The sequence below is a fragment of the Excalfactoria chinensis genome, chromosome 6 (assembly GCF_039878825.1).
Source record: "Excalfactoria chinensis isolate bCotChi1 chromosome 6, bCotChi1.hap2, whole genome shotgun sequence".
NCBI lineage: Eukaryota > Metazoa > Chordata > Aves > Galliformes > Phasianidae > Excalfactoria > Excalfactoria chinensis.
This window is the reverse complement of record NC_092830.1, coordinates 26,903,400-26,926,507: the sequence shown is the minus strand read 5'-3', so window position 1 is coordinate 26,926,507 and position 23,108 is coordinate 26,903,400. Positions and strand designations below refer to the sequence as shown.

The window sequence follows — 23,108 nt, the reverse complement described above, 5'->3', positions numbered from 1 at the left end:
CCAGGCCACTGCTTTTGGTAAAGCCTCAGGAAGCTTTAATATTGTGATGAAAAGTGAAGTGGGACATACAGGGAAAGATTTCCAGGGCATTTCTCTGTGAACGTGTGAAAGTGAAGGTCTGAGTGAGTTAGCAAACAAGCTCAGTTTGGCCTGTAAACATGTGCTGCCCACTGGAATAGGTGTCTCTGGATGATTTCCCTCCTAACTCTAGGCTTGGAATTAGCCTAGTGAGATTCAAGGTCTTCTGGGCTCCATAGGCCTGGTTTTCTTAGTTTTTTTTTGAGTTTTTGATGATGTGAAAGCAACACCAACTTCACAGCCTTGTCTTGCTGGGGACATTTTATTTAGTAAGCTTCTGATCTCCCAAACACACCTCCTGGGTGTGCCTGCCCACTATGCATCACCCCATATGGAATAAAGACCAAACCACCACGTTCTCCTTCCTCAGCCCTCTGGGAAGACCCAGGGCAGCATTGCAGGCTGGCATCTTTGTGTCAGTGCTGACTGAGGGAAGCGTCTCTATGCTGGGGAGCTTTGAAGAGATGAGTCACTTGGTCATAAATACTTCAGTTTGTTACATACTTTTATGCTGTCCCAGCTGGAGGTGGATTTATCTTGAAACTTATGGGCTTTTCCAGAGTGCCCAAATGCACACCAGCTAAACAAAAATTAAATGAGCAGATCACATCGACTCCAGGGAATATTAGTTATTCTTTTATAAAAGTTTACAAGTTTACTTGAAGAGTAAGGAAAAAAAGGTAATTGCCTCCCTCTTGGTCTCTTAGTCCAGGCTCTCTTTCAAGATTTTACTTTTCTCTAAGCTAGGGCTGAATTAAAATGGAATAGTTGTTAGTCCTGGTCAAGAATGAAGGATTTAAGTGGAAATCTTTTGAACTTCATCATTCATTTTTACCCTACCTTTCAGAATCCCAATGTGTTTAGACCAGCTGCCGTAGTAAGGGTTAATTATTTGCAACATCTCTTTTGGTACCTGGTGTAGAGCTTACTTTCCAGCTTCTTATGGCCCTTTCATGTCAGAGCCCTTTCTATGTGTCAATCATTTCCAAACTTGCTCCTTTATCCACCTCACCTCAATGCTTTATTTATTCTCACATCTCCCTATTTCTCCAGTCCGAGGCACTGCCATGCGTCCTTCACCCAAGTCTCTAGCATCATGGAATGGAATCACAGAGTAGTTTGAGTTGGAAGGGACCTTTATAGGTCATCTAGTCCAACTCCTCTCCAGTGAACAGGGACACCTACAGCTCTGACTGTCAGTCTGTCATTGTTTGCTATTTGGCCTCCGTAGTTCATTTTTGGGGGGTTTAAGCTTGGGGGAAATGGGAGGCTCTCAACAAAACAGATGCAAGAAGTCTTTTCAGATAAGTAAAACTATTTCTCTCTTCTGAGAAGTGAACTACGGTAATTGCACTTTCCCTCTTGGTGAACTCGTGACCATTCCTAAACATCTGCCACAACCAATTATCGTTAATTAAGATGATAAGCAGTTGAGAACAGGATACGTAATGTGAAAAGTCAGGGAGCTGTAATCATGCAGTAGTCAGCTGTCTGTGTGTGCAGAGCTGGGATTGACCCCACTGAGCATAGGGAAGCCGGGCGCCTGAACCCCTTCAGTGTGCTGCTGAGAGGGCCTGTGCATGACTCATCCCCCAGAGCTGGGTGTCTGCAATGGGGCAGATATTCTCCCCAGGAGTGCTGGCCCTCCTCCAATGGTTGTACAAGTGGTTATGCAAGTGTGGCCAGTCTCCGGTTTTAGACACAAAAGGTTCAGCAGGGTGAATATCCTTGTATGCATATCCACACACCTCCTGTGTATCTCCATTAATGTGTGTCAGTGCATCTGTTTTTTATAAATGCATCTGTGTTAAATGCAACATGCAGCACTCAAAGCATGCTTAAATGCTGTGTGTTTCCTTATCCACGTGCATGCAGTTTAATGTAATAAGTTCCCACCGAGCTGTTTGCAGTCCATGTGACCCACAGCACCGAGCTCTGGCCTGCACCCTGTGCTGTGCTTTACTGTGGGTGCTGTGTGGGGCAGGCAGCCGGTTGTGCTGGGTGCCGGAGGCTGATTGCTAACGCCCTGCCTGATGTGACAGCTTTTCTAATAGCTTTTCCAATCACCTGCATCTCCATGAGACTGTCTGAAACCTGTAATATAGAGAGACAGGCATCATTACAGGCTGAAATAGCACATAAAAGCATATCTTCTGAGGAGTGTGTGAGGTCTAAGCAGCTCATGCCCGCTTTCGCCTGCCAAAGAAGGAGCCTCACTGATAACACTCGGCAGTGGTGCAAGGATGAATTCTGCTCACTGGCACTTTTTATCTCTCACCTTTCCTGAGCAAGTTCCTTGCTGCTTCTGGATGTGTGCTGTTTGCAACTGCTTGTATTTACCTCTGTTTTCTGCTTACCAGGAAGAATGTCACATCCCTGTCCTTCCCATCCTTTCATCATCTGTTTTCCTCTTCTTTCCTTGACCTTGCAGTCCTGCCTTCAGCCTCCTGCAGCTCTAACATGGAGCCATTTTGCAGGAATGTGTATTTGCCCAAATGTGTATTTCCCCCTTGCAGAGGAGCAGAGGTGCTGCATATCTCCTCAATGCATTTTTTGTTCACTCTGAAGTCACATTGCATGTGGCTTGCTCACAGGCAGACTGTGTTTGCTGTTTCCCAAATCAGCATGGCGTCTCCACTGTCCATAATCAACCAGCTCAATCTGGTTTTACTCCTTTATTTGCACTTTCTTACCCTTTCTTAGCATTCTTTGCTCTTTCTCTGAGTTTTGTTCTTTAGAAACAAATACAAATTGATTGGCTGCAGACTTAACTCCTAAGCTCCTCCCAAAACATGCCATGGCAGGTTATTATCAGGTGGTTTTAATTTCACCTCAGTGCACTGGGCTGAAAATGGCAGTGCTCCTGGAGGTGATTCTGCAGCAGGAGAACCAGCCCTGCCTCAGGGCCACCAGGTCCCCAAGGTTTGTGAGCTGTTAGCTGTGTGTGGAACAGCTTCAGCTCTGCTTCCTGTCCATTGCTCTCTGCCTGGGAAAGAGCCAAGGAGGACCTTTCCAGTCCCACCATCTCTCTGGGCAGTCAGTGCCAGTGCCTCACCACCCTTACTGTAAACATTTCTTCCTTATATCCAATCTAAATCTCTCCTCTTTTAGTTTGAAACCAGTTGTTCTCCTGCAGCTCAGCATGACCACAATGCTCACCTTAATGCTTCTGGGGATTTCCAAACAGGGGACCACCAGGTCAGGGGGGTCAGATTTCTTAAGGCTTCCATTGATTTAGAAACATAAAACAACACAGCAGCTTGCTGGTGTGCTCCTGCATCACTGAAAACCCACTCTGTGCTCTGATCCAGTACTGACATCTGAAGCCTGTGTTTTAGGAAGGGCAAATATCTGCAACATGTAGGGAAGTGATGTTTCTTTGAGAAGGTGTCTGATGTCCAGGACCCCCTGTGATACATTTAACTTGGGTATTTATGTTTCTCTAGTAATGATATGTATCATTTGCTGTTGGCCCATTGACTGCACAAGATCAGGCCGTTAGAGATTTCAAAACACACTGTAGATATTAAATATCTGAGCCTCGTAACCTTTCAGCAGATTAGGTAAGTGTTATTGTTCAGCATTTTAAATGGGTAACAGAAGATGTATCTACTGAATTTCATGGGATGAGGTTAAGTAACCTGCCCAAACCAAGAAGGGTGTTAGTAATGGAGCCAGCAATGGATCTTGGCTCCATACGCTGCTCCTCAGACAGCAGTGCTGCTCTGCATAAGTCTTATCTCCTGCTTGGGATTCAGCTCAATAAAATGTGCTTTAGTTTCTGAGGTGGTGCAGTGTTTCTCTTTCAGCATGCCATAATCTTTACTGTTCCTGGGCAGTTGCTGGTTTCTCAGTATTATTCCTGTTTATATGCACCAGGAATAAGGGCAGAGAGCTCACGCCTTCATTGCATTGTTGAGCAAAACAGCAGGATTGAGTGGATAGCAATGGAGGCTGAGGTGTCTTTCATTCAAAGCAGAGGATTTCAGTTTTCCATCTGTTAGTCTTGATCCTGTATTAGCTATGTAGACATGCCCCAGCTACTGCCAGGCTTCTGCCGCTGATGCTGCTTCCTTGTAACAAGGTGTTTTTTCTGCTCTGTAGCACAGTTGCTTGCAGCTTCGTAGTCTTGCTGGTATCACTTGAATTTTCCCTGCATTTGTATAATGTCCCTCAAGCAGGGAAAGGTAAGCTGTAAACCTGGGAGCACTCATCTTGTGGTTTCAGGCCACCTCAAACAGGATCAGGTTGCCTAATACTAGAAGCTGCTGCTTCAGATAAGAGTTTTTTTCTTTGGGGGGCTGTTTTCCTTGATGTCCCCAAGCAGGAGTAGTCTTGGAAACAAATTTGTTCTCTTCTGAAGTTTGCCTAGAAGCAGACACATTAGCAGACTGCCCATCCTACCTTCATACTTTGGCTGGGCCTCTTTGGCTGTCTGACCAAGATAAAACAGATGTCTCCCAGGTTAGTAGAACCAGTTTGCCCTAATGCACCTTCATTTAGCTCTGCTGTAGTTTTTCATCCATCTCTCAAGATTGTTTGTCCTACTTCCAACTAGCAGATGAGCCAGGCAATCTCATTTTGTCAAATGGATTTACAGCACTTCTAAGAAGTTTGGTCTATATTTAACCTGTGGCCTGTTTTCACCATAACTTAGCACAGGGGAAGGTTAATTCCAGTTTCTAATGGTCACTTCTGCAGTAAATCTCAGAATTATGACATGTGAAGCTGCTGTTTGTGGGCTGGGGATGGCTGTGTGGCTTCCTTGAGCCCTGTCTGGCTCTAGAGGTTGGGCAGCAAATTCGCAGCATGATTCTGCCTTGTGTGCTTGTCTCACCAGTTTCTAATCCACTTCCACGTAGTGTGGTTCTTCCCGTATTATACTTACTATTGCTGAGTGTGACGAGTGCTGCATATCTGTATCTTGCAAAGCGCATGGCCATTGTTAGCTGGGATACACTGCAATGAAGCTGCCTTTGTGTAGAAATAGCCTCTGGGCCATTTCCCCCTTCTTCTTTTCTTTTCTTCTTCTTTTGTTGTTGTTGTTTGAAGGCAATTAATCAAGTTCCTTTCCTATTAATTTAGGAACAAATTGTATGCTTTTGTTTGTTTGTTTTCTAGCAAACTCTGCTAAAACAGAAAAATGTTGACAGTGCTAAACAGAAAGTTTGATGGGGAACATTAATCCATTGTATGAGTGGGTGTTGAGTCTGCAGATTTTCATTGCTTGTATTTGTATGCACTGGCTTAAGAGCTTCAAAGCGCTTGCCCTACTGCCTTGTGGTACCGTGCAAACCTGTCACAGAGTCCCTGCCACAGAGTACTTCATCATTTCAGTGTAATGCTTTTAATGATGTGGTCCAAATTCTGCTCTTGGACACATAGCAAAAAATGACATTGGCCAACTCTAGGTACCGTCCCTTATCGGAATTCATCATTTCCTACTTGACATTTGCAGTCAGGTTGTGCAGTTCCCTTCTTCTTAGGTAAGTAGCTGGGCCTGATGCTTTCCTTTTTGATTTCCTTCCCCCTGCCAAGACTGTTTCGCCGCTTCTTGCTTGGTAGTTTAGACACTTGAGGCCATGATTTTAAGTTGGCTTTTCTAAGTGCTTGTCCCTCCCTCTTGATTCCCTTTGCAGGCACTGGTTCGACTTCCCCCTCACATTTCACAGTGCGATGAAGTCTTCAGGTTCTTTGAGGCTCGCCCAGAAGACCTCAACCCTCCAAAAGAGTAAGTGTTGCATGCATTTCCAGTTCTTCTTGGTTGGCTGGAAGAAAGATGAAGGTCATTCACTTAAATACTGCTGTGAGCGTGGGAACAGATTTTGTAGCTTTCAAGCACTACCTTAGAAAATGCCCAGCAATTATGTACAACCACTTGGGTGTGTGGAGGACAGAGAAGTCAAGCAGCCCTCAAACACATTTTTCAGCCATCCCCCGCCCACTTTTGCATTGTTTCTTGCTGATGCTTCTAATGAGGGAACCTCCCCTTGCTTGTGAGTTTTACGTGATAATTATCACCAAGGACTCATTTAGTTGGCACAGCAGCAGGGGGAAATCCTGCCAGTAAGTACTCAGCTAATAATTACAAGCTGCTTCTTTAGATGTACTCCTGCCCACAGATATTTAGTTATCTGAAGGGAGCAAGATTGTGGTCCAAAATTGTCTCTGGAGAGCCTATTCTTTCTAAGCAGGAAGCTAAGAAAAAAGCTGGGAAAAGAGTTTCCATTGAACACAAAACAGAATCATAACCTTTACCTTGGAATAGACAGGCTGATTCATGGTGATATTGTCACAGTTCAGAGAACTGCTTTATCCAGGGAAAGCATTGGCAAGAGAGTATTTACAAGCAACTATGCTGCCTAGCATGATATTCCCTTTTCTCTTGTATAACAAGCAGGATATATTTTGTTGTGCTCCTCAGTATTATGTTTTGACTTGGTCGCATTGTGTATTGTGCAGCTTTGTGGCACGATTTGAAACTTGATGGCAGGCAGTGTTGCTGTAATTTGGTTTCACCTGTATTAGCACAGTCGAGTATTAATCTCAGAATCACGGAATCATTAAGGTTGAAAAGACATTTAAGATCATCCAGTCCAGCCCCAGCCCATCCCCACTGTGCCCACTGACCACATCCCTCAGTGCCACATCTCCACATTTCTAGAACACCCCCAAGGATGGTGACCCCACCTCCTCCTTGGGCAGCCTGTGCCACTGCCTCACCACTCTTTCTGGGAAGTGATTTTCCACAGCACACAACTTAAGGCCATTATCTGTCATCCTATTGCTGTTAACTGGGAGAAAAGACCAACCTCCAACTCTTTACAACTTCCTATAGACTCAGAGAATTGTTAAGGTTGGACAAGACCTCTGAGATCGTCTAGTCCGATAGAAAATGGATATAAAATTGGAGGGGGTTGTTGCCACTTTGGTGCATGCAGTACCTGTAGATAGCAGAAAGCTTTGCATTGACTTCAGCTGTCTTATGTTGGACCTGTAGCTGTGATGTTAGTGTAGAGGAGGGGACGTTTGCATCTTGATTTCCAAACTTCCTCTGTTGCGCACGTATGGCTTTGATCATATTGGCATTTGCACTGAAGCAAGTACTGCTAGTGCAGCTGAGAACAAAGTCTTTTTGTTTGTGAAATGAGAAAAGGAGCAGCTTTAAAATGAAAAGTCTGCAAAAAGAGCTGCTCTTTTATTCTTTCTAGACAGACTTGCTTTGGAGAAATTTCTGGAGTGAGCAGAGAAAATGAAGCGGTGTGTTCATTGTTAAACGTGCTGCAAATTCAGAAGGTATTGCAGCAGGGTATGTCTACACTCTGGAATCTGCAGACCATCATGATTTTCATTTCTCTGATAAAGAAGGTTTGCAGAGGTTGTTTAATTCCACAGTTTCTGTCTGATGCAAGAAGACACCCACATATTCCAGACAGAAACAGAGCCCAGAGAAGGAGTAGGCTCTCCAGGGTTACAGGGGAGGTTGCCTGGAGGATCCCACACGGATCTCAGGAATCTGCATTTAATGCTGTTAAATACTCCTGCCTGCTTTCTGTATTGATTCAGAGCCTGTGGCATTAGGCCTGAGTAAAACAGAGTCAGGACTGGACCCTGCAGTCAGGGCACTAGCAATTATGCCTTTCTTTCTCTTTTCTTTCCTACATGTTGTTGAGGGCCTTTTGCTGAGCTCTCAGTTCAATGACATTGAAGCAGTTTTCAAGTTACCCATTTGCACCCCCAAGTAAAAACAAAAAAGCCTAAATTTTCTCAGCCCAGGCTTTGCAACTTATTCCAGCCTAGTAATAAGTGTGATTTATTTCCCTGGAAAATGTAGAGCAATAACCTGATTAAATCTCACTTCACTAATGTCTGCAAGACATTAATCTAGCTGGGTTTAAACAAATCCTACCTCGTCTTCTGTAAGCAAACAGATCTTAGGGAAGGTGTCTAAGGTTTCTGCTGGGAGTTCTTCACAAAAGATGTATTGTTGAAACTGAAGATTATTCTCTACAAAAAGATGATGTAAAAGCCAATGGAAACATCTTAGTGTTTTTCTTCTGTGGACTGAGAAGGGAGGGAGGAGGTGTGGGGCTCATTGGACCTCTGCGTAGGGTCTGGGAGAAGGACACCTCCAGGGAGATTCTCAGCCTCTGCACAAAAGGTTGCGGTTGGACAGAGAAATCCCTGATTCATTCCCTTGTTTTGTACCCTGCCAAGCGCCTCCAGAAGGAGCGAGCCAGCATTGCCTGAGCCCTGTGAAATCAGCCCTCCCTGGACCTCACTCACAGCCCCATTATCTCACTGGGGGTGGTAGGGAGGGTAGCCTGAGGGCAGCATCTAGGCTACCAGAATTATTTTCTCTTTATTCAGCTGCTTCTTTTAGCACTCATTGCAGCAATTGTTCGTGCAGTGACGATGTAGCATACACATGGCACCCAACTGGCTATGTTAAAGGAGAGCAAATGTCACCAAGTGAGGGAATCAGCCACTGAGGGACAGCAGAATGGAGTTGCTTGTGCTGCTTTTGTGTCTTCTTTCTGTGCACAGCAAGAAGGGCTTTAGTTTCGGGATTGCCTGCTCTGTCTTTCTGCAGAAGCTCATCTTCGTAAGACAAAGCCTGACCTAGAGTTCAATTAGCTGACCTCCAGGAGTGAATCCCTCACTGCCCCAGTGTGCTTTCCTCTCTGGGCTGTGGCCGATTGGCTTGCAGGCTGCTCCCTGCATGGTTGTTTCCTACTACTGCTGTGCTCTGTGCTCTGGTCTCACCCAGTGCTGAGCAACATGCGATCCGGCTAAAATAAAAGGTGGGGGTTTCCAACACAGTTATAAACTGTCCGGTTTGTTGGGTTGGATTTGCTGCTTAGGTTTTCTGTTTCCTGTTTTGGTGATGGTCCAAGCTTTCGAGTTCTGTGACAAAGGCAGAAGGTATTCCATTCAGCACCACTAAACCTCTTCCTTGTCCAGAAGCTTGCAGGCAGAGTTGGAGAGGTATCTCCAGAGAGCACAGCTGGGCTGTGCCTACAATGGTGCTGCAACTGGGCCAGGTAGCTCACAACAGCGGATTCCTTTTGTGCAGCATGGGGTAGATCTTCAGAGGACGCTAAATCCTCTGTGGCACAGTCTGGGAGCTCTTTTGGACCACTCATGATGAAAACACGTCCTTTGTAAGAGAGCTATGGGAAAAGTTACTGTAAAGAAAGAAGAAAGGGCTTTTTTGTAATTATTTTTCCAGTATTCTCCATTAAAACACCATGTCATTGAAAGCCATTCATTTACTGGATGCTTCTGTTAATAATTATAATTACTAATAACTAAGCCAGAGGTAGATTAATTTCAGACTTCTACTGGGGATTTGGGTTTGAGGCTAAGGTCAGGCCAGGGCTCATGGTCAACAAACAGAATCTCAGAAACCATTTTTTTAATTATTGTTTTTTTTTTACAAAAAATAACAGAAATACCCAAAGAGGAGTATTAATCAATTCAACATTGCATATGGTCTACTGCTTTTAGGGCATTTTTGCTGTTTGATTCAAAATATCACAGCCAGGCTGGTCATGTGAGTGTTCATTTTCCTTTCTGGTCTCACTCCAGTATCAAAAGCAGACCGAGATCCATCAGTGCATTTCTGCAGTCCTCCTCCTGCAGAAATTCAGGCAGGCTCAAACAAGATTTCTGTTTAAACCACCAGTAATAACCTTAACAACTGAGTTTAAAGCAGACAATATGCAAATCCAGACAAAGTGGGGCACTTACTAAGTACACAACATAATATTCTGTGGGTTGATGCAGAAAATGCACTTACTAATGACAGTTCCTTTACTGAAGTACAGAAATTTATTTCATAGCCCTGGGCTTTGTCCATCATATGTCTATCACATAAATCCTAGCGTCCCATTCCAGGTCGCAGATGCTAGGCAGTAACTGTGAATGCAAGTTGGATTCTCCCTTTGTTATTCACCTGTTAGAAAATTCTTGTAAGGAATCTGAAAAGGAGCTGCCATGGTAATACATTAACCACGTTTTAGTGTGTGAGTTTGGAAGTGCTAAAGTACTTCTAAACAATAGACTTGTTTCCTATCCATTAACTTGACTGTGTTACATATGACTGTAATGATCTGCCTTGCAGTATCTAATGAAAGAGGAGGCAAGTTTTTCATCTTTAGAACATCTATCTTTATTCTCAGTTGTTTGATATTAAGTTAATCATTTTTCTTGCGTTCCATCCATTTAGAACAGTGTTTCATGACATGTTTGGGAGTGGAGTCTCTGAGCAGATGTGCTGTAAGGAAGGCTGCTGTGCTTTGTTTTGGGATTGATTTTTCTTACAGGGCTTACAGCAGAGAGAATTTTCCCATTTAGGAATGCGGTCAGCACCATCTCACGACAATCAGTATTTCAGTCCCTACTTGGTGGTAGTATTGGGATCTCTCGATGAATGCTTTTTTTTTTCCAGGCAAATCCATTCCTCTTGAGAGATGCGGAATGGAAGTTAATTTCCCTAAGAAATGCAAAATGAGCAAGTTTTAGTTTTGTGTGATTCACCATCTGGGAAGTAAGTCATAATTTTCAGATATTTATCTGAAAAAGTTGACACGAGGACAAGGCAGTTCAGATCCATTGTTCTGACGGGGAGAAGTATTTCATAGTTTCTAAAGATTGCTCTGTCACCTTTGCTGAGATTTGGGTAGGTAAGGATGTAACAACCTGTGAAGGCTGTTTGCCAAACACCTTGCTTGGCTGCCCCTCCCCAGCCATCCAGTGTCATAGATTGCCATGGGAATGAGCTGCCAGAGGTCTCTGAACATCTGGGCTCAGTAGAGCACCAAGTGTGCCTTCTTTAGAAGTGCATTTACTGTGAAATGTTTATCCTCGGCACCTAAATTTGTTGTGAAAACAGCTTTGTGGAAATGCTTCACAGCTTCACTATGCTGCCCGTAGTGTGGGATGGCAGAAATCTGTGGCTGTGGTGAGTCTGCTGCCCCAGGAGCACCTCTGGGTCCTAGCAGTGCGATGTCACCATCAGGCAGTCTCCAGATACCCCTGTTGGCTGCTGGCCTCCATCACTGCCTGCTGCCGGGATCCTTGGAGAGGTCTTACTGAGAGACGGTTATCTTAAAGCCAACACGTGGACAGAGCACTCTCTAGGTATGGGAAAAAAAAAGAAATAGCACATACACGACTCATTCTCTTTTCTAGTTTCACATGGGAATTTCCCCTTCTGTTTGCAACAGATAAATGATTTGGGCTGCAATATCAAATGGAAGGTATTGAAACTCACTACTGGCTGCAGTCTCAGTGATAGGAGGAGGCAGTGCAGCCTGCTCAAGGGAGGATTTGAATCTTTTTGCTGCTTGGCCAAAAAAGTAAAAGAGAAATTGCATGTAGATAAATATCACACAATAAATGCTGGGGAAAAATCAGAGTGCATGTTAAATGCAATAGGTTCAGCAACCACCCAAAAAAAGCAACAAAACCACCAAAAACCCAACAACAAAAAGATGTGGAAGAGTGGCAGTTGGAACAGCATACAGCACAGCTGTTACTGTACAGTGAGAGCTTGTATTCCTTGCCTTCAGCATCACATTTGGACTTGTGCTTGCTTTGTAGATCAGTCTGTGAAAGGACACAGGGCTGAGATGAGCAAAGATATCTCAGTGAATGCCACTTGGCACTGGCTGCCCAGCACACAGAAATAGCTTTTGCCTGGATTGGGTATGACCACGCTGCAGGGTTTTAAAGTGGTGTGCTGTCACAAGCACAGGATGGATTTAAAATAACCAGACTTATACTGAATGTATCCGAATGTAACCGAAATCAGAGCGTTGCCAACAGGCTTTGCTGATGCTGGGAATTGGCTTGTCTGGACCAAGCATAGCAGTAGTGTCGGAGTTAGTAAAGGTTTACAAATCTGAGACAGGTCTTTTTCTTTCTCTACAGAAAAGATTTCGGACTAAAGGGGTATTTCAAAAGGCTGACGTTACCTTTAGAAAACCTAAATGCCAGGGCTGTTGGCTTGAGGGCTTTTTTCCTGTCCAGTAATTTTTCCTCATATCCTAAAGGAACAATCACTGCTGATAATTTGCCGATGCCTGTTTTGTAGATTAGAAAGTAATAGTTCAGTTAATGTTTAAATTAACCCATGAAATTCCTTCCTCCCAGAGAAATGAATGTTAGTGGATAATGGAGGGGATTTGGAAGTCTGCTCTTTTTTGCCTCATTACTTTGTGATATTGGAAAGGCCTCTTCCATCTCCTAGCTGTAGAGGAGCTGGGACATCTGTTATCCTTGAGCCAGTGAAATGGGATCTTCTAAAGCCTGTGTGTAGGGGCTGGTGATGTTTGCTTTGACACCCCAGAATGGGGCAGTCCCTTGGCCTGGATTACCAGTGTGGCCTAGATCACAAGTGTGGCTAAGCACACTGAAAATATTTAGGTCTGTGTAAGGAGCAAAGCGTCTGACATTGCGGTGCTTGGTGAATGAATCTGTGACTGAGGAGAGGAAGAGGGATGGGAACTTCCTCATCTTATCTCCATTCCTTGCTCCAGCGAGCCCCTGCCAGCAGGTTAATTGCAACACTGGCTTTCTGTCACTGCTGACTCACCACAGGAGGGATGGGCTGGGGACTGCTTTGCACTAACACGACAGAGTGGATTAGAGCCCCTCTTATCCCCCATGTGTCACGTCTGTGAAAAACAGGAATAGGCAGCTCATGCTATAAACGTAATTTACACGTAATTATGTAATGGAGAAGAATCCAGCTTGTCATTGCCATGTCTATATTTATTATTGCTCAGCTATTGTTTAATACAGATCTTTTTCCACTCCAAGGAGGAGAGCGCTGGGGACAGACGTGCTCAATGGGGCGTTTGCTGCCAGGGTGATAAATTATCCCCTGTTGGCGCCTGGGGTCAGATGGGACTTCTTGCTGTCCTGTGCTTCCTATTGTTGATTGCTGTGTAATTCTGATGCTGCTTATCTGGAGGCTCCCTATATTTTCCATGCTGCTGCAAATGAGTGGCCTCTCAGGTTATAAAAAGTGTTCTTCTCTTGTACCAGAGCCTAGTGTAACTATATATGCAATTCTGAAGTGGTTGGGGGAAATATAAGATGTCCCATTAAATTTGATAAGGTTTAATCATGCTATGCATGCTATCCTATATATAACAAGGGAAGGCATTGCTAAAGTGTGTTTTAGTGCTGTGTAATACAGGCCAGATGGATATAACATCTCAAATTTATTTAAGGTGGAGCATTTCAAGCAGAAGTGACGTTCCTTTGTAAACAGGACTTTAAACTCTGACATCTTCAGCACAGCTCTTTGCATCCAGTAGTTGCCATTGGACAGGAGGACAGGGCTTGGTTTTTTCATGTCCACAGCTTCCTGCATTCAGCTCTCAATGCTGTAGCTGGTTAAAACCTTGTTTGTAGCAAGTCCAAAAAGAAAAGTCATTTGTGGCAGTAGAGGGCCATGCCCTGGAGAGCTGTACACTTCTGAGGTGCTCTGTTTTGCACTGTCCTTCTCTCAACTGCAGTAGTGGGGATCCCTCTTTAGGACCAAAATTGTATAAAAACACCAGATCTTGAGTGGCTCTGGCTGTGTAAGACACAATGATCTATTGGTAGATCCAATTCCACCCTTTCCATCTTTGTGACTGGTGTGCAGCTGACTGCCTTTCAAGCTGGCTGTGCCCAGAAACACAAGGAGGGGATCAAATAACAACATGTTTTGACTCCAAACTCTGGAGTGACTTATCATGTTATCAAAGCTTTTGATTTAATTGAAATTTCACAGATAACCCTAGACCTGCTTTTAAGTGCAGACTCAAGAGCTAGTGGGAATTCACTTAAAGCCCTCCTCCTGCCCCTTTTAGTGCTTGCATTTTTGTTTAGGAGGTTTATGGAAGGGATTTGCTACTGCTTATCTCCAGCTAGAGCAGTGTGTCTGGGTTCAAAGATACCCTTTGTGTTTGGGCCACCTTCTTTTTCCAGTTATGCCAGAGTTTGATTGGAACGGCCCTACTGTCGGCAGTAATGGACTTTCTGAGATTTACACTGATGTAAGGTTGCAGAATTCATTGTGTTAAAAGTAGAATTATTCCCTTCTTTCCATTCACGGCTCTTAAAACAATTGGCCTAAGCTAGGAAAGCTGTTCGTTTAAACAGACCTCAGATGTATTCTGAATAGGGGATTGACTGTGGCTTTGCAATGCTTTAGTCTAATCTAATAAATGCTGGTTATTTGCTAGATTCTTGCAAGCTGTATTTGCTTCCCAGCTCCAAGAAGTTTTAATAGCCACTCCAGTAATGCTGACTGCAATGCACTGTGGTGAACCTCAGAACATTGTATATGTCTGATTACATTTGCTTTCAATTACAGTCTTGTGGTCTTGAAAAATCAGAGCAGTTCAGGCTCATTTGGGAACCATCACAAAAAATCACTGGTAACCTGAGATAGCCAGTGCTTGAAAATACAGAAGAAAAAAATGTTGGGGGACAAAATGCATTATGAGAAGAAACCTATCAGCTGTGGGGTTAGGATGGCAGGGCTGAAGGGCACCATATCTAACAGATAAAGCTTTTCCTTTCCCATCCAAGCATTCAGAGAATGAAGTGAGTGTGACTTATACCAGAGACAGATTTTGTCAGAGACTTGAACCAGTCATGGTTCAGCAGAGGATCAGCAGTGATGCCATAGCTTTTGCTCTTTTTCTAGTGATTAGATCTGCATCAACATTGTCCTCTCTTAGCTAGACCTGGTTGGAGCTGTAGAGCTAAGGAGGATATTAAGATGAAATTTGTCTTTCATCAGAATACAGGATCTTGTGGAGTTGTCAATTATCCTCCAACTCTGGGTAGGAGTGGAGTTTTCATTAAAAAGTTTTACCAAAAGTGAGTATTTGGCTTCCATTTGACACAAATTTGGGTAACTTTCATTGTTTCTGCTGAGCAGCAGAATGGCTGCTTAGTGGACAGGCTCCTTGGGGCATTATGAATATTTGCTAAATAAAAGAGCAGGGGGGTTTCACAGTGAGTCAGCCCAGCCACAGCCCTGGCACCAGGAGTGGCACAGCTTGATTCTCACCCCACATGTGGAGAATGACTTCGGATATAACAAATGGAGGAGCTTTTAATCTGTAGCGGGGACCAGTGTGTGTTACCAGTGATCCGCATTGCTTTCTATAAGATAGGACTTTTCAGCAGTATATCTCCCTCCCAAACTTGGGTAAATGTGGGTAGTAGAACTGAGCACTTTCCTTTCTGCAACCCCAGTAGTGAGTTTCTTCAGGTTGTGCATAACCTCTGTGATCCCTGTATCAGCAACCTGGGTGCTGAGGCATCCTGATGAGCCTGGTTCAAATCCGTCACCTTTGTGCCCATTTTATAGTGAAGCTAAGGGCTGCTGTGCAGATCAAGAAAGCTGCAAGATTCATTCACATCCCTGCAAACAGCTTTAAATTCTTCCAGCAAGAGGTCAGGAGAAAAGTATCCTATTGTTAGCTGGGTTGCCTCAGTGCACAAAGCCAGGCTCTGTTGGACAGGCACTAACAATGTTAGTAATGCTGGTGATGCAGCAGTGTCATCCCCTGGGGGAGGAGGAACCCGGCTGAGCTACTCCCCAGCTAATGGGTTCCTCCGCTGACAAATGAGCTTCTGTTCATCCTCACTGTTATCGGGTTTGTGCTCATCTGTATCTGCTTTCTGTGTGCTGGGGAGGCTCTGGAGGTGCCGGGGCTTTGGGCAGAGCAGCAGTTGGGGAGAAGGCCTTGAAAGCCTTCGGTAAGCAGTATGTTGAAGTGAGCAGCTGGAAGGAGTAGGAGTTCCACGGAGGAGAGGAGATAAAAGGAGGCTTTCAGGCAGGAGAGAGGATTCCTGCCTTTTCCAGATGTAGCATTTGCATGTGGAGCAGGAGAGCTGCCAAAAGGCTGGGCTGATGAAGGATGCTTTGTGATGCTTCCAGCATATGAAAAATGCAGTGCTTTGAAATGTAGGTGGGTTTGGGCTATTAGGCGAGGGATAAAACAAGCACCGTTAAGATGAGTCCCTTTCCCCCTCTTCTTTTGGAAAGCTACTCTCCAGTGCATTATTATTACCTTTTTTTCTTCCTTTTTTTAATCATCTTTCTCCTAAGGCATTTTTTGTACACCTGCCTCGGTCATTCAGCATCCTCATAAATTAGAAACTTTTGGCTACGTGCACTTGTGACAAGTGGTTTTTATTTATTTGGGTTTTTTTGTTGTTGTTGACAGGCATATAAAATACTGAGCCCTGGTTTACTGCCCAATAAACCCCAGTCCCTGGCAGGGTAACTAGTGTTTGTGAGAGAAGATTGTGTTAATATCAGTAAGCAGAGAATTTCTGGCTTCAAGAAACAAATGTTGCTTTCTGACACGATCTTCTCTGTCTTAATATGCACTCTGAAAGACCTTATTTGCATTTCAGATATGTTCAGTTCAGATGCACTCACATGCTGTGGAACTGTACAAGCAGATGTGACTATCAGTTTAAGAGGGCATTTGCCCAAAACAGAGCATTTAACACTCAGGGGCTTTGAGGGTCCCTTGCAGGTTCCTTTGGAGAAGTTATCTGATGCTTCTTCTAATGCTTCCGTTCTGAAACACCAAAGCGAATTCCAGATTTTGAAAGAAATAGGACATGACCCTATGGAGACACGTGTCAAAAACATTTCAGCTCCAGAGTAATGCAGCAAGATAAGATTAAGCTTGCTGGCAGCCTCATCCTGAGAGCAGCCCTGCTCCTCAGACGTTTATACATGTGGGTACTTTCTGCACAGTGAATAACTGTATTGAATCCAGCAGGAGTACACGTGCTCCCAAAGTTATTTGTGTGTTTGTGTATTCATCTGTCTGTTTGTTTGATGGGAATGAAAAATTCTGGAGAGGGCTGGGATACAAAATGTCTCATTCATCAGTAATCTCCTCTGTGAGTAATGTTAACTCTTCTCTCCTTTCTTGCCTGGAGGTTGACGTGTGTGGGTACCTGCACATGGGCTCTGGGGCCAACACAACAAGTTTAACTTGAATTAAGTCACTACTTTTCATGTGATGAAGGTAGATGTCAGCTGTTCTTGGAGGTTCCTAAACACAGCATAACCAGCAAGAGGCTCAACTGGCCTGAACACTTAAAGGACTTATATAGCAAACTATTTCTGCCCTAAACACTCTTCTATGAGATTTTGCTTTTAATAATATTTCCTAAAGAAAGCCAAAAATAGTCTGGAAAGCAGTTAGGTGTGTATCTCTAACTGTATCTTTGAAAGGACCTTTTAACCGCGTAGCAGTAAAATTTAGGGAGCACCAATACAGCATCTTTGATCCTTTTCCATAAGCAAGCTGTGCAGAGTTCCTTCCCTTGGCTGTATTTGCTGCAAGATGCCATCAGTCACTCATTTGCTTTGGCTCGTGCTTGCTCATGTTCAAAGGGAACTCAGTGACCAAACAGCCACACTTTGGGGACATCAGAAGGAAAGATGAAGCAGTCTCTGCTGGGTTCAAGAGCTTCTGGAGGTTTTCAGGCAATGGGAAACCTGAATAGTCTTTTCTTTGCATGTGCTTATCCCCTTTCTTTCTATCTCAGCCTCCAGGATTCACATACTGGCATGGGGAAAAGTCCCTGGGCTTCCCACTGGTTTCTGTGGGGCTTGATAGGTTCCTCCCTGGTATAAAGGACTAGATTGTCCTAGGCTGTGTAGTTTGTGTTGTAAGCAATTGACTTTTCCTCTCCTATTTTATGTACATAGATAAGTCTCTTATTTTGATGCCCTTTTTCATTGTACTTTGTCCTTATCTCTTGCTTTGCTTCTTCTTTCTTATGATCCCTGCCTATATCAGCTTCTCTGCTTCACACTGACATTTTTTTCTTGTGCCATGTCTAACTGTCTCTGTAGTTTTTTCATTCTCCTTATATCCCATGGATACTGTTTTCATCTCTCTTGATGCATTCTGCCCTTCTGCCAGCATTTCTACTCTCATTTTTGTTCCTTCCACCAGCAGTCTCTATGTTGGGTTTATTTGCTGTCTGATATCTTTCTTCCATCACTTTCTCTCTACCATATCCTTTCATCCCCAATCCCATTTAACGAATAACAGGGATGAAAGGGTTGTCCTGAACACAGGCAGAGTCCCAAGGCTGAGGCTGACTTGCAGAAGTTGCCCGAGTGCGGGGTTTACTGCTAGGATAGACTACAGCCCTGGGGTGGTAACAGGAGACTGGGGTAAACCCAGTGCCACGCAGACATTGCACTCAGGACATGGTCTGCCTCATCTCCATTAGTGGCTTCAGTAATTTGCCCCATAGCATATGAGGCAGCTCCTTCCAGGAGAAGTGATGGGAACCTGACTTGGGGGAAATAAAGTCATCAAGGTCCTGTGCTGGTTTGTAACTTGTAATTTCTATACATGTTGTCTCTGCGGTCTGTCAAGCAGAAATTCGTCATATCTGGCCTGAAGTTGCTGGGTAATTAATCATCCCTGGCAGGTAATGCAGGCTGGATTTTCGGTCTGCAGGCATGGATTGCTATGAGCGAACCCGCAGCACCACTGAACCTTTTCTCTCTCCCCTACTTCTTCATTTTCCCATGACCTTAGGAAAAAAAAAACACCCCGCACTTCACAGGTCTTAATAAAAAAATAAAATAAAAAATCACACTTTATGGAACACAGTTTTAATACTGTACGGTACGTGTTTAATGATGTCCATATGGGTTTGTGGGTACAGGAATTAAATACATAACGGTTCACGATGACATAACACGGAAATGCAACTCCCGCAGTGCTGGTGTGTAGGCTGTAAAGGGTTATTAATAAAAACGAAGGTTTTAAATAGAAAACAAGCTCAGCAGCACCGTTTTGGCCTTGGGCCCATCTCTGAGTGATGGAAAAAAAGAGGCTGGAATCTGTGGTCTTTCCTCAATACATGAAAATAAATACATTTTACCACAATCCCCTGTTAAGAGTTTCAGAGAGAAAGCTGCAGGCCTGATGCGTGGCATCTCTCTTCAGTCGGAGCATGAGCTCAAGGAGGTCTGCAGGGGATGTTTCAGCAGGGCGCAGAACACATCAAACAAACACTAAGGGGGAGATTGATGCCTTAGATTATTGAAACGGGGTAAGGCCACAATGTTTTGATTGGCGAAGGCTTTCAACAGTTGGACATTAGTGTTTCAGAAGAGCAAACTGCTCTGTTTGTGGGTGAGCCAGGAAAATAACAACTCACACAGTTTGGGGGAATGACCTCAAGGAAATCCCATCCCATCTTGTAACCAGAGTTGCCCCATCAGTAAGGCAAGGAAATTACATAATGCACCTATTAATAATATAGACAGACAAAAGCAAGCTTACTCTTCTGTGTTCAGCCTTGTCCTGTCTTTCCCTTCATTTTAAGTCTTTAGAATAAATGAGACAGCAGTGGGTGACTTGCTGAGCATCTCTCTGAGGGTGCTGCTGCGTGTGAGACACCTCTCACTGTGTCTGCCTGGCCTGTGAGCTCCCAGCAGCTTCCCTCAGCTCTTCCTGCTGTCAGCTCACATCCTTTGGCTCCAGCATTCACCCTTGCATCCCAGCATCCAGTGCTGTGCTGCTGTGCTCACCCTTCAACCCCATAGCTTGGAACCAAGATCCTCTTCTAAAAACTGTTAGAGAAACTGCTCCCTGCTCATGTTCTGGAGCGATTGCCATGCTCCATTGTGGAGTGCGTTTCTGCCCCGTGCTCCCATATTTTGTCTCACTTCAGGCATACTTGAAGATTTTGGAAAATGATATTACGTCTGTTTTTCTAAATTTCTTTGTGCTGAAAGATGGCATCTTTTTGTCTTCTGAAACCAGAGGGAGCTGGACTTTCCAAGAATAGGTGTCGTGTCCCTTTAAATAGCCCTAAACACATGGGAATGGGGTTATTTTTGTCCCTGGCTGCCTATAATCTGACTTATTTTAGTCAAACCCAAATCTTCCCAGGGATCGTTCCAAAGAATAATGCTGAAGTGTTGTGTGAATCACGCAGTGGGGATACTGGCATTGCTATGGCATTGCCCTTCTGCCGAGCTTCCCACCACTGACCTCAAGGTACGGCCCGAGCATGGAGCAGCTCTGTCTGTGAAGCACTGGAATTATTGTAGAACTGGGGAAAAGTATGAAAGCGGTTTGTAAAGGTCACCAGCCCTGAGACAGAGGCCAGGAGGTCACGCTTTTTGGTTCACTTTGTGACGCTCAGCATACTTGCTTGTCCCATCAGCACTCCTGCTGGTTGAGCTGGTGATCTTCAGCTCCCTGGGTCTGCAGGAATGGACCCGTTTCCATGTCAGCTTTTTGAAAGTGCTGTATGTAAAGAGAACAGGGCAAAGGGACTTTGAGAAATGAAGTTACAAGGGGAATAGGATTCAGGGTGCTGTGAAATGTCTCCAAATGAAAGCACTCTTTCTTTGCATATGAGCATGCGAAAAGGGATCTTTAGCTCAAGACTCAACCTATCATCTTCTTACCCCAAACTGGCACAAATTATCTCATTAAAAGTAACTCTCCTGCAATGAGCAGCAGATGGCCATGCAGTAGAGAAACAAAGACCAGTCCATACTGCTCCATACACCAGGATGTTATCTGGAGAGGGCTGTGCTCCTTAGTCCCAAATTCCTGCTTTCTGGCCAGATTATTCCATCTGCAAACCCTTGTGCAGAGGCAGCCTTATGCATCTCATGATGTTCCCTGTGTTGGCTGCCTCCTCTGCCATAGCTACCTCTGACCTTTGCAGCTGTGTTTGCTGATGGTGGCTGTGCTGGACATGCCCTTAAGATTCAGGCTTCCTACTGTGGGACTGTTGGCAGGGGGAGGCTTGGCTGGGCCATTTGAGCTCTTGGGCAGCAAGTCACCATCCCAGGCAGGTGGAAAAGGGATGTTTCAGAAATGTGCTGATGCTGTTTTGCCTCTGCCTGTTGGTGTTTCGCAGCCATAACCCTTGTGATGCCTGTTGGCTGCTGAGCTAACACAAGCGCATCTCCCTCAGATAGATCCTTTGCAGCCTGACTACCCCCTCGTGCCAGTGGGTGAGGGAATGTGCCTGTGCATGTAGCCTTTGTCCTCAGCTGCAGGGCACTGCCCACCTCCCTGCGTGGCTGATGAGCACAAACAGCCTTGTTGTCTGTGATAACCAGCAAAGGGAGCAGTGCTTCTGAGCCATTTCTTAATAGCAAGGGCATCTTTACATCCTCAGCCTCATGTAAGTAAATCTGTCGTCATGCTTTGGTCTTCCTTTTGTATAACTTAACGTAGCAGCTCGTCTTAAACTTGTAAATACATTTTCTGGGAAGTTGTGTGTGGGAGGTGGGCAGCTCCTTCCATCTTTTGCCAGCTAATGCTTAATGCTCTCCTTTATCATAACAAATGAAGCGGATTTCTCAAAAGCAGTATTGCCGTTCTTTTATCTCTTTCCTTTTGCTGTAAGGCTGAGGTTGTGCCCTGGCTGCGTTTTATTGCACAAGACACGGAGCCAGAACTTCTGTCCTGAGCATGGGATACTCACATCTGTGTTAACTTCTGTGGTTCTATGAACTCCTGCTTGTGCAGAGTCTCCATGAGTTGACAGAAACTCTTAAGTGTGCAGAATACTGTGTTTAGCTTTAGGTGTTATTATATGTAGAAGAAAATGAGTCAAAAAACACCCAACATATCAGTAAATTAAAATTCTTTCAACTGTTTCACTGGAAATTAGAGGAGCTTTTACATTCCAGCATTGCTCTCCCTCTCTCTCAGGATGCTTTGAGATTCTTGGGACAAATGCTATTGGTTTATACCCCTTAAGATCCGTCATCACTTCACACCTCTTCCCTTCTGCTGAGCCATCATCCCTTCTCCTCCAGCCTGGTAGGTGGCACAGGAGGAATCGCATCATCCCCGTGGAGGAGAATTAGCATAGAATTTGGCAAAGCAAAGCCCTCTTTCTGCAGCAGGGCTCATCTTCCCTTTAATGGAAATTAAGTGTCTAAATCTTTTCGTCTTTCCCTCTTTCTCAATTTTACTGTGTGTTCTGGGACGAAGTTTTGTCATGCTACGTCAACTGCTCCTTGCCAAGACCTTCTTTATGGCCTTGATTTAAACTAATCCCACTCAGTAACAGTGGAAGACCGTGAGATTCCAGTGCTGGAGATGGGCTTTGGGGGCTACTTATCTTTCTTAGGGGATAACAGCACACTGATGTGTGCTTGTGTGTGTTGTGTGTACATCTTGTGCTTACACAAAACGTCAGGATCTGATTCTGGTGGGTCATGCTGGCGGGTATCCAAGCCCCGTAAATCTGGTCACTGTGCTTTTCCAAATGTTTATTGTGCTGTTTAAGCTTTTATGGGCTCTTGTGTGTATTACATATGGTCTGAATAAACGTAACGCAGTATTACTGTGCTTAGCTGAGATGCGGAAGAGCCTCCAAGGGGATCGTTAGAACTGGGGCAGCCATCGCTGCATTTGGAGATGAGTTTCTGGGTTCAGCTTTCTGGGGCTGTTGGCTTCAGTTCTGTTTGGTTGGCTGTTCAGTGCTGCTTGATCTGAGGTCACAGGGATAGAACTGAGTAGGAGCCCCAGCCACCTTCCTTTGTGAGCCATTCACAGCCACTGCAGTGTGTAGGGAGTGGGTGTGCTGCTGGGAGAGTGCCATGGACCCATGGCTCGGTGTCCTTGCTCTCTGCTGTCCCAGATGGCCTTAGGAAAGAGACTTCAGGGAAAGCCAGCCAGGCTGTAGCTGGTGCTAACAGCTGTAAAAGCAGCCAGACCAAGACCTTGGAACCTTCAGGGAACTTCCTGCCATTCAGTCATTGGCTTTCCTTTGCATGGCGTTCTCTTCCTCCTGTGTCTCTTAGCACTGTCCCTTCACTTTTTACCACTAATCACTCTCACCCCAGAAGAACACAGCCTTACTGCTGTGCTCTCTGCCAGCACTGAGTTTGTTCCATTTGGGCATTCTGCTCCCTCTTCCCTGCACATCTGGATGCTCAGATAGTGAGTTTCAGGGCAGAAACAATCAGTTTTGAG

General features: G+C 44.7%; 1 protein-coding gene across 10 annotated transcripts in view; it reads left to right on the top strand.

Moving 5' to 3' along the window:
• The window catches only part of SH3PXD2A (SH3 and PX domains 2A), a 229,776-nt gene that overhangs the window by 95,192 nt on the left and 111,476 nt on the right, over window positions 1–23,108 (top strand). For 8 of the 10 annotated variants that reach the window (XR_011904232.1, XM_072340995.1, XM_072340992.1 and 5 more), the window contains one exon: window positions 5,718–5,809. Coding sequence is in view for 9 of the 10 variants with exons in the window: in XM_072340995.1 (XP_072197096.1) it covers window positions 5,718–5,809 (92 nt within the window). In the remaining variant the exon portion in view is untranslated. Of the gene's footprint in view, window positions 1–5,717; window positions 5,810–21,209; window positions 21,304–23,108 lie in introns of those variants that run through there. The other 2 variants (XM_072341001.1, XM_072340999.1) reach the window with 1 other exon arrangement.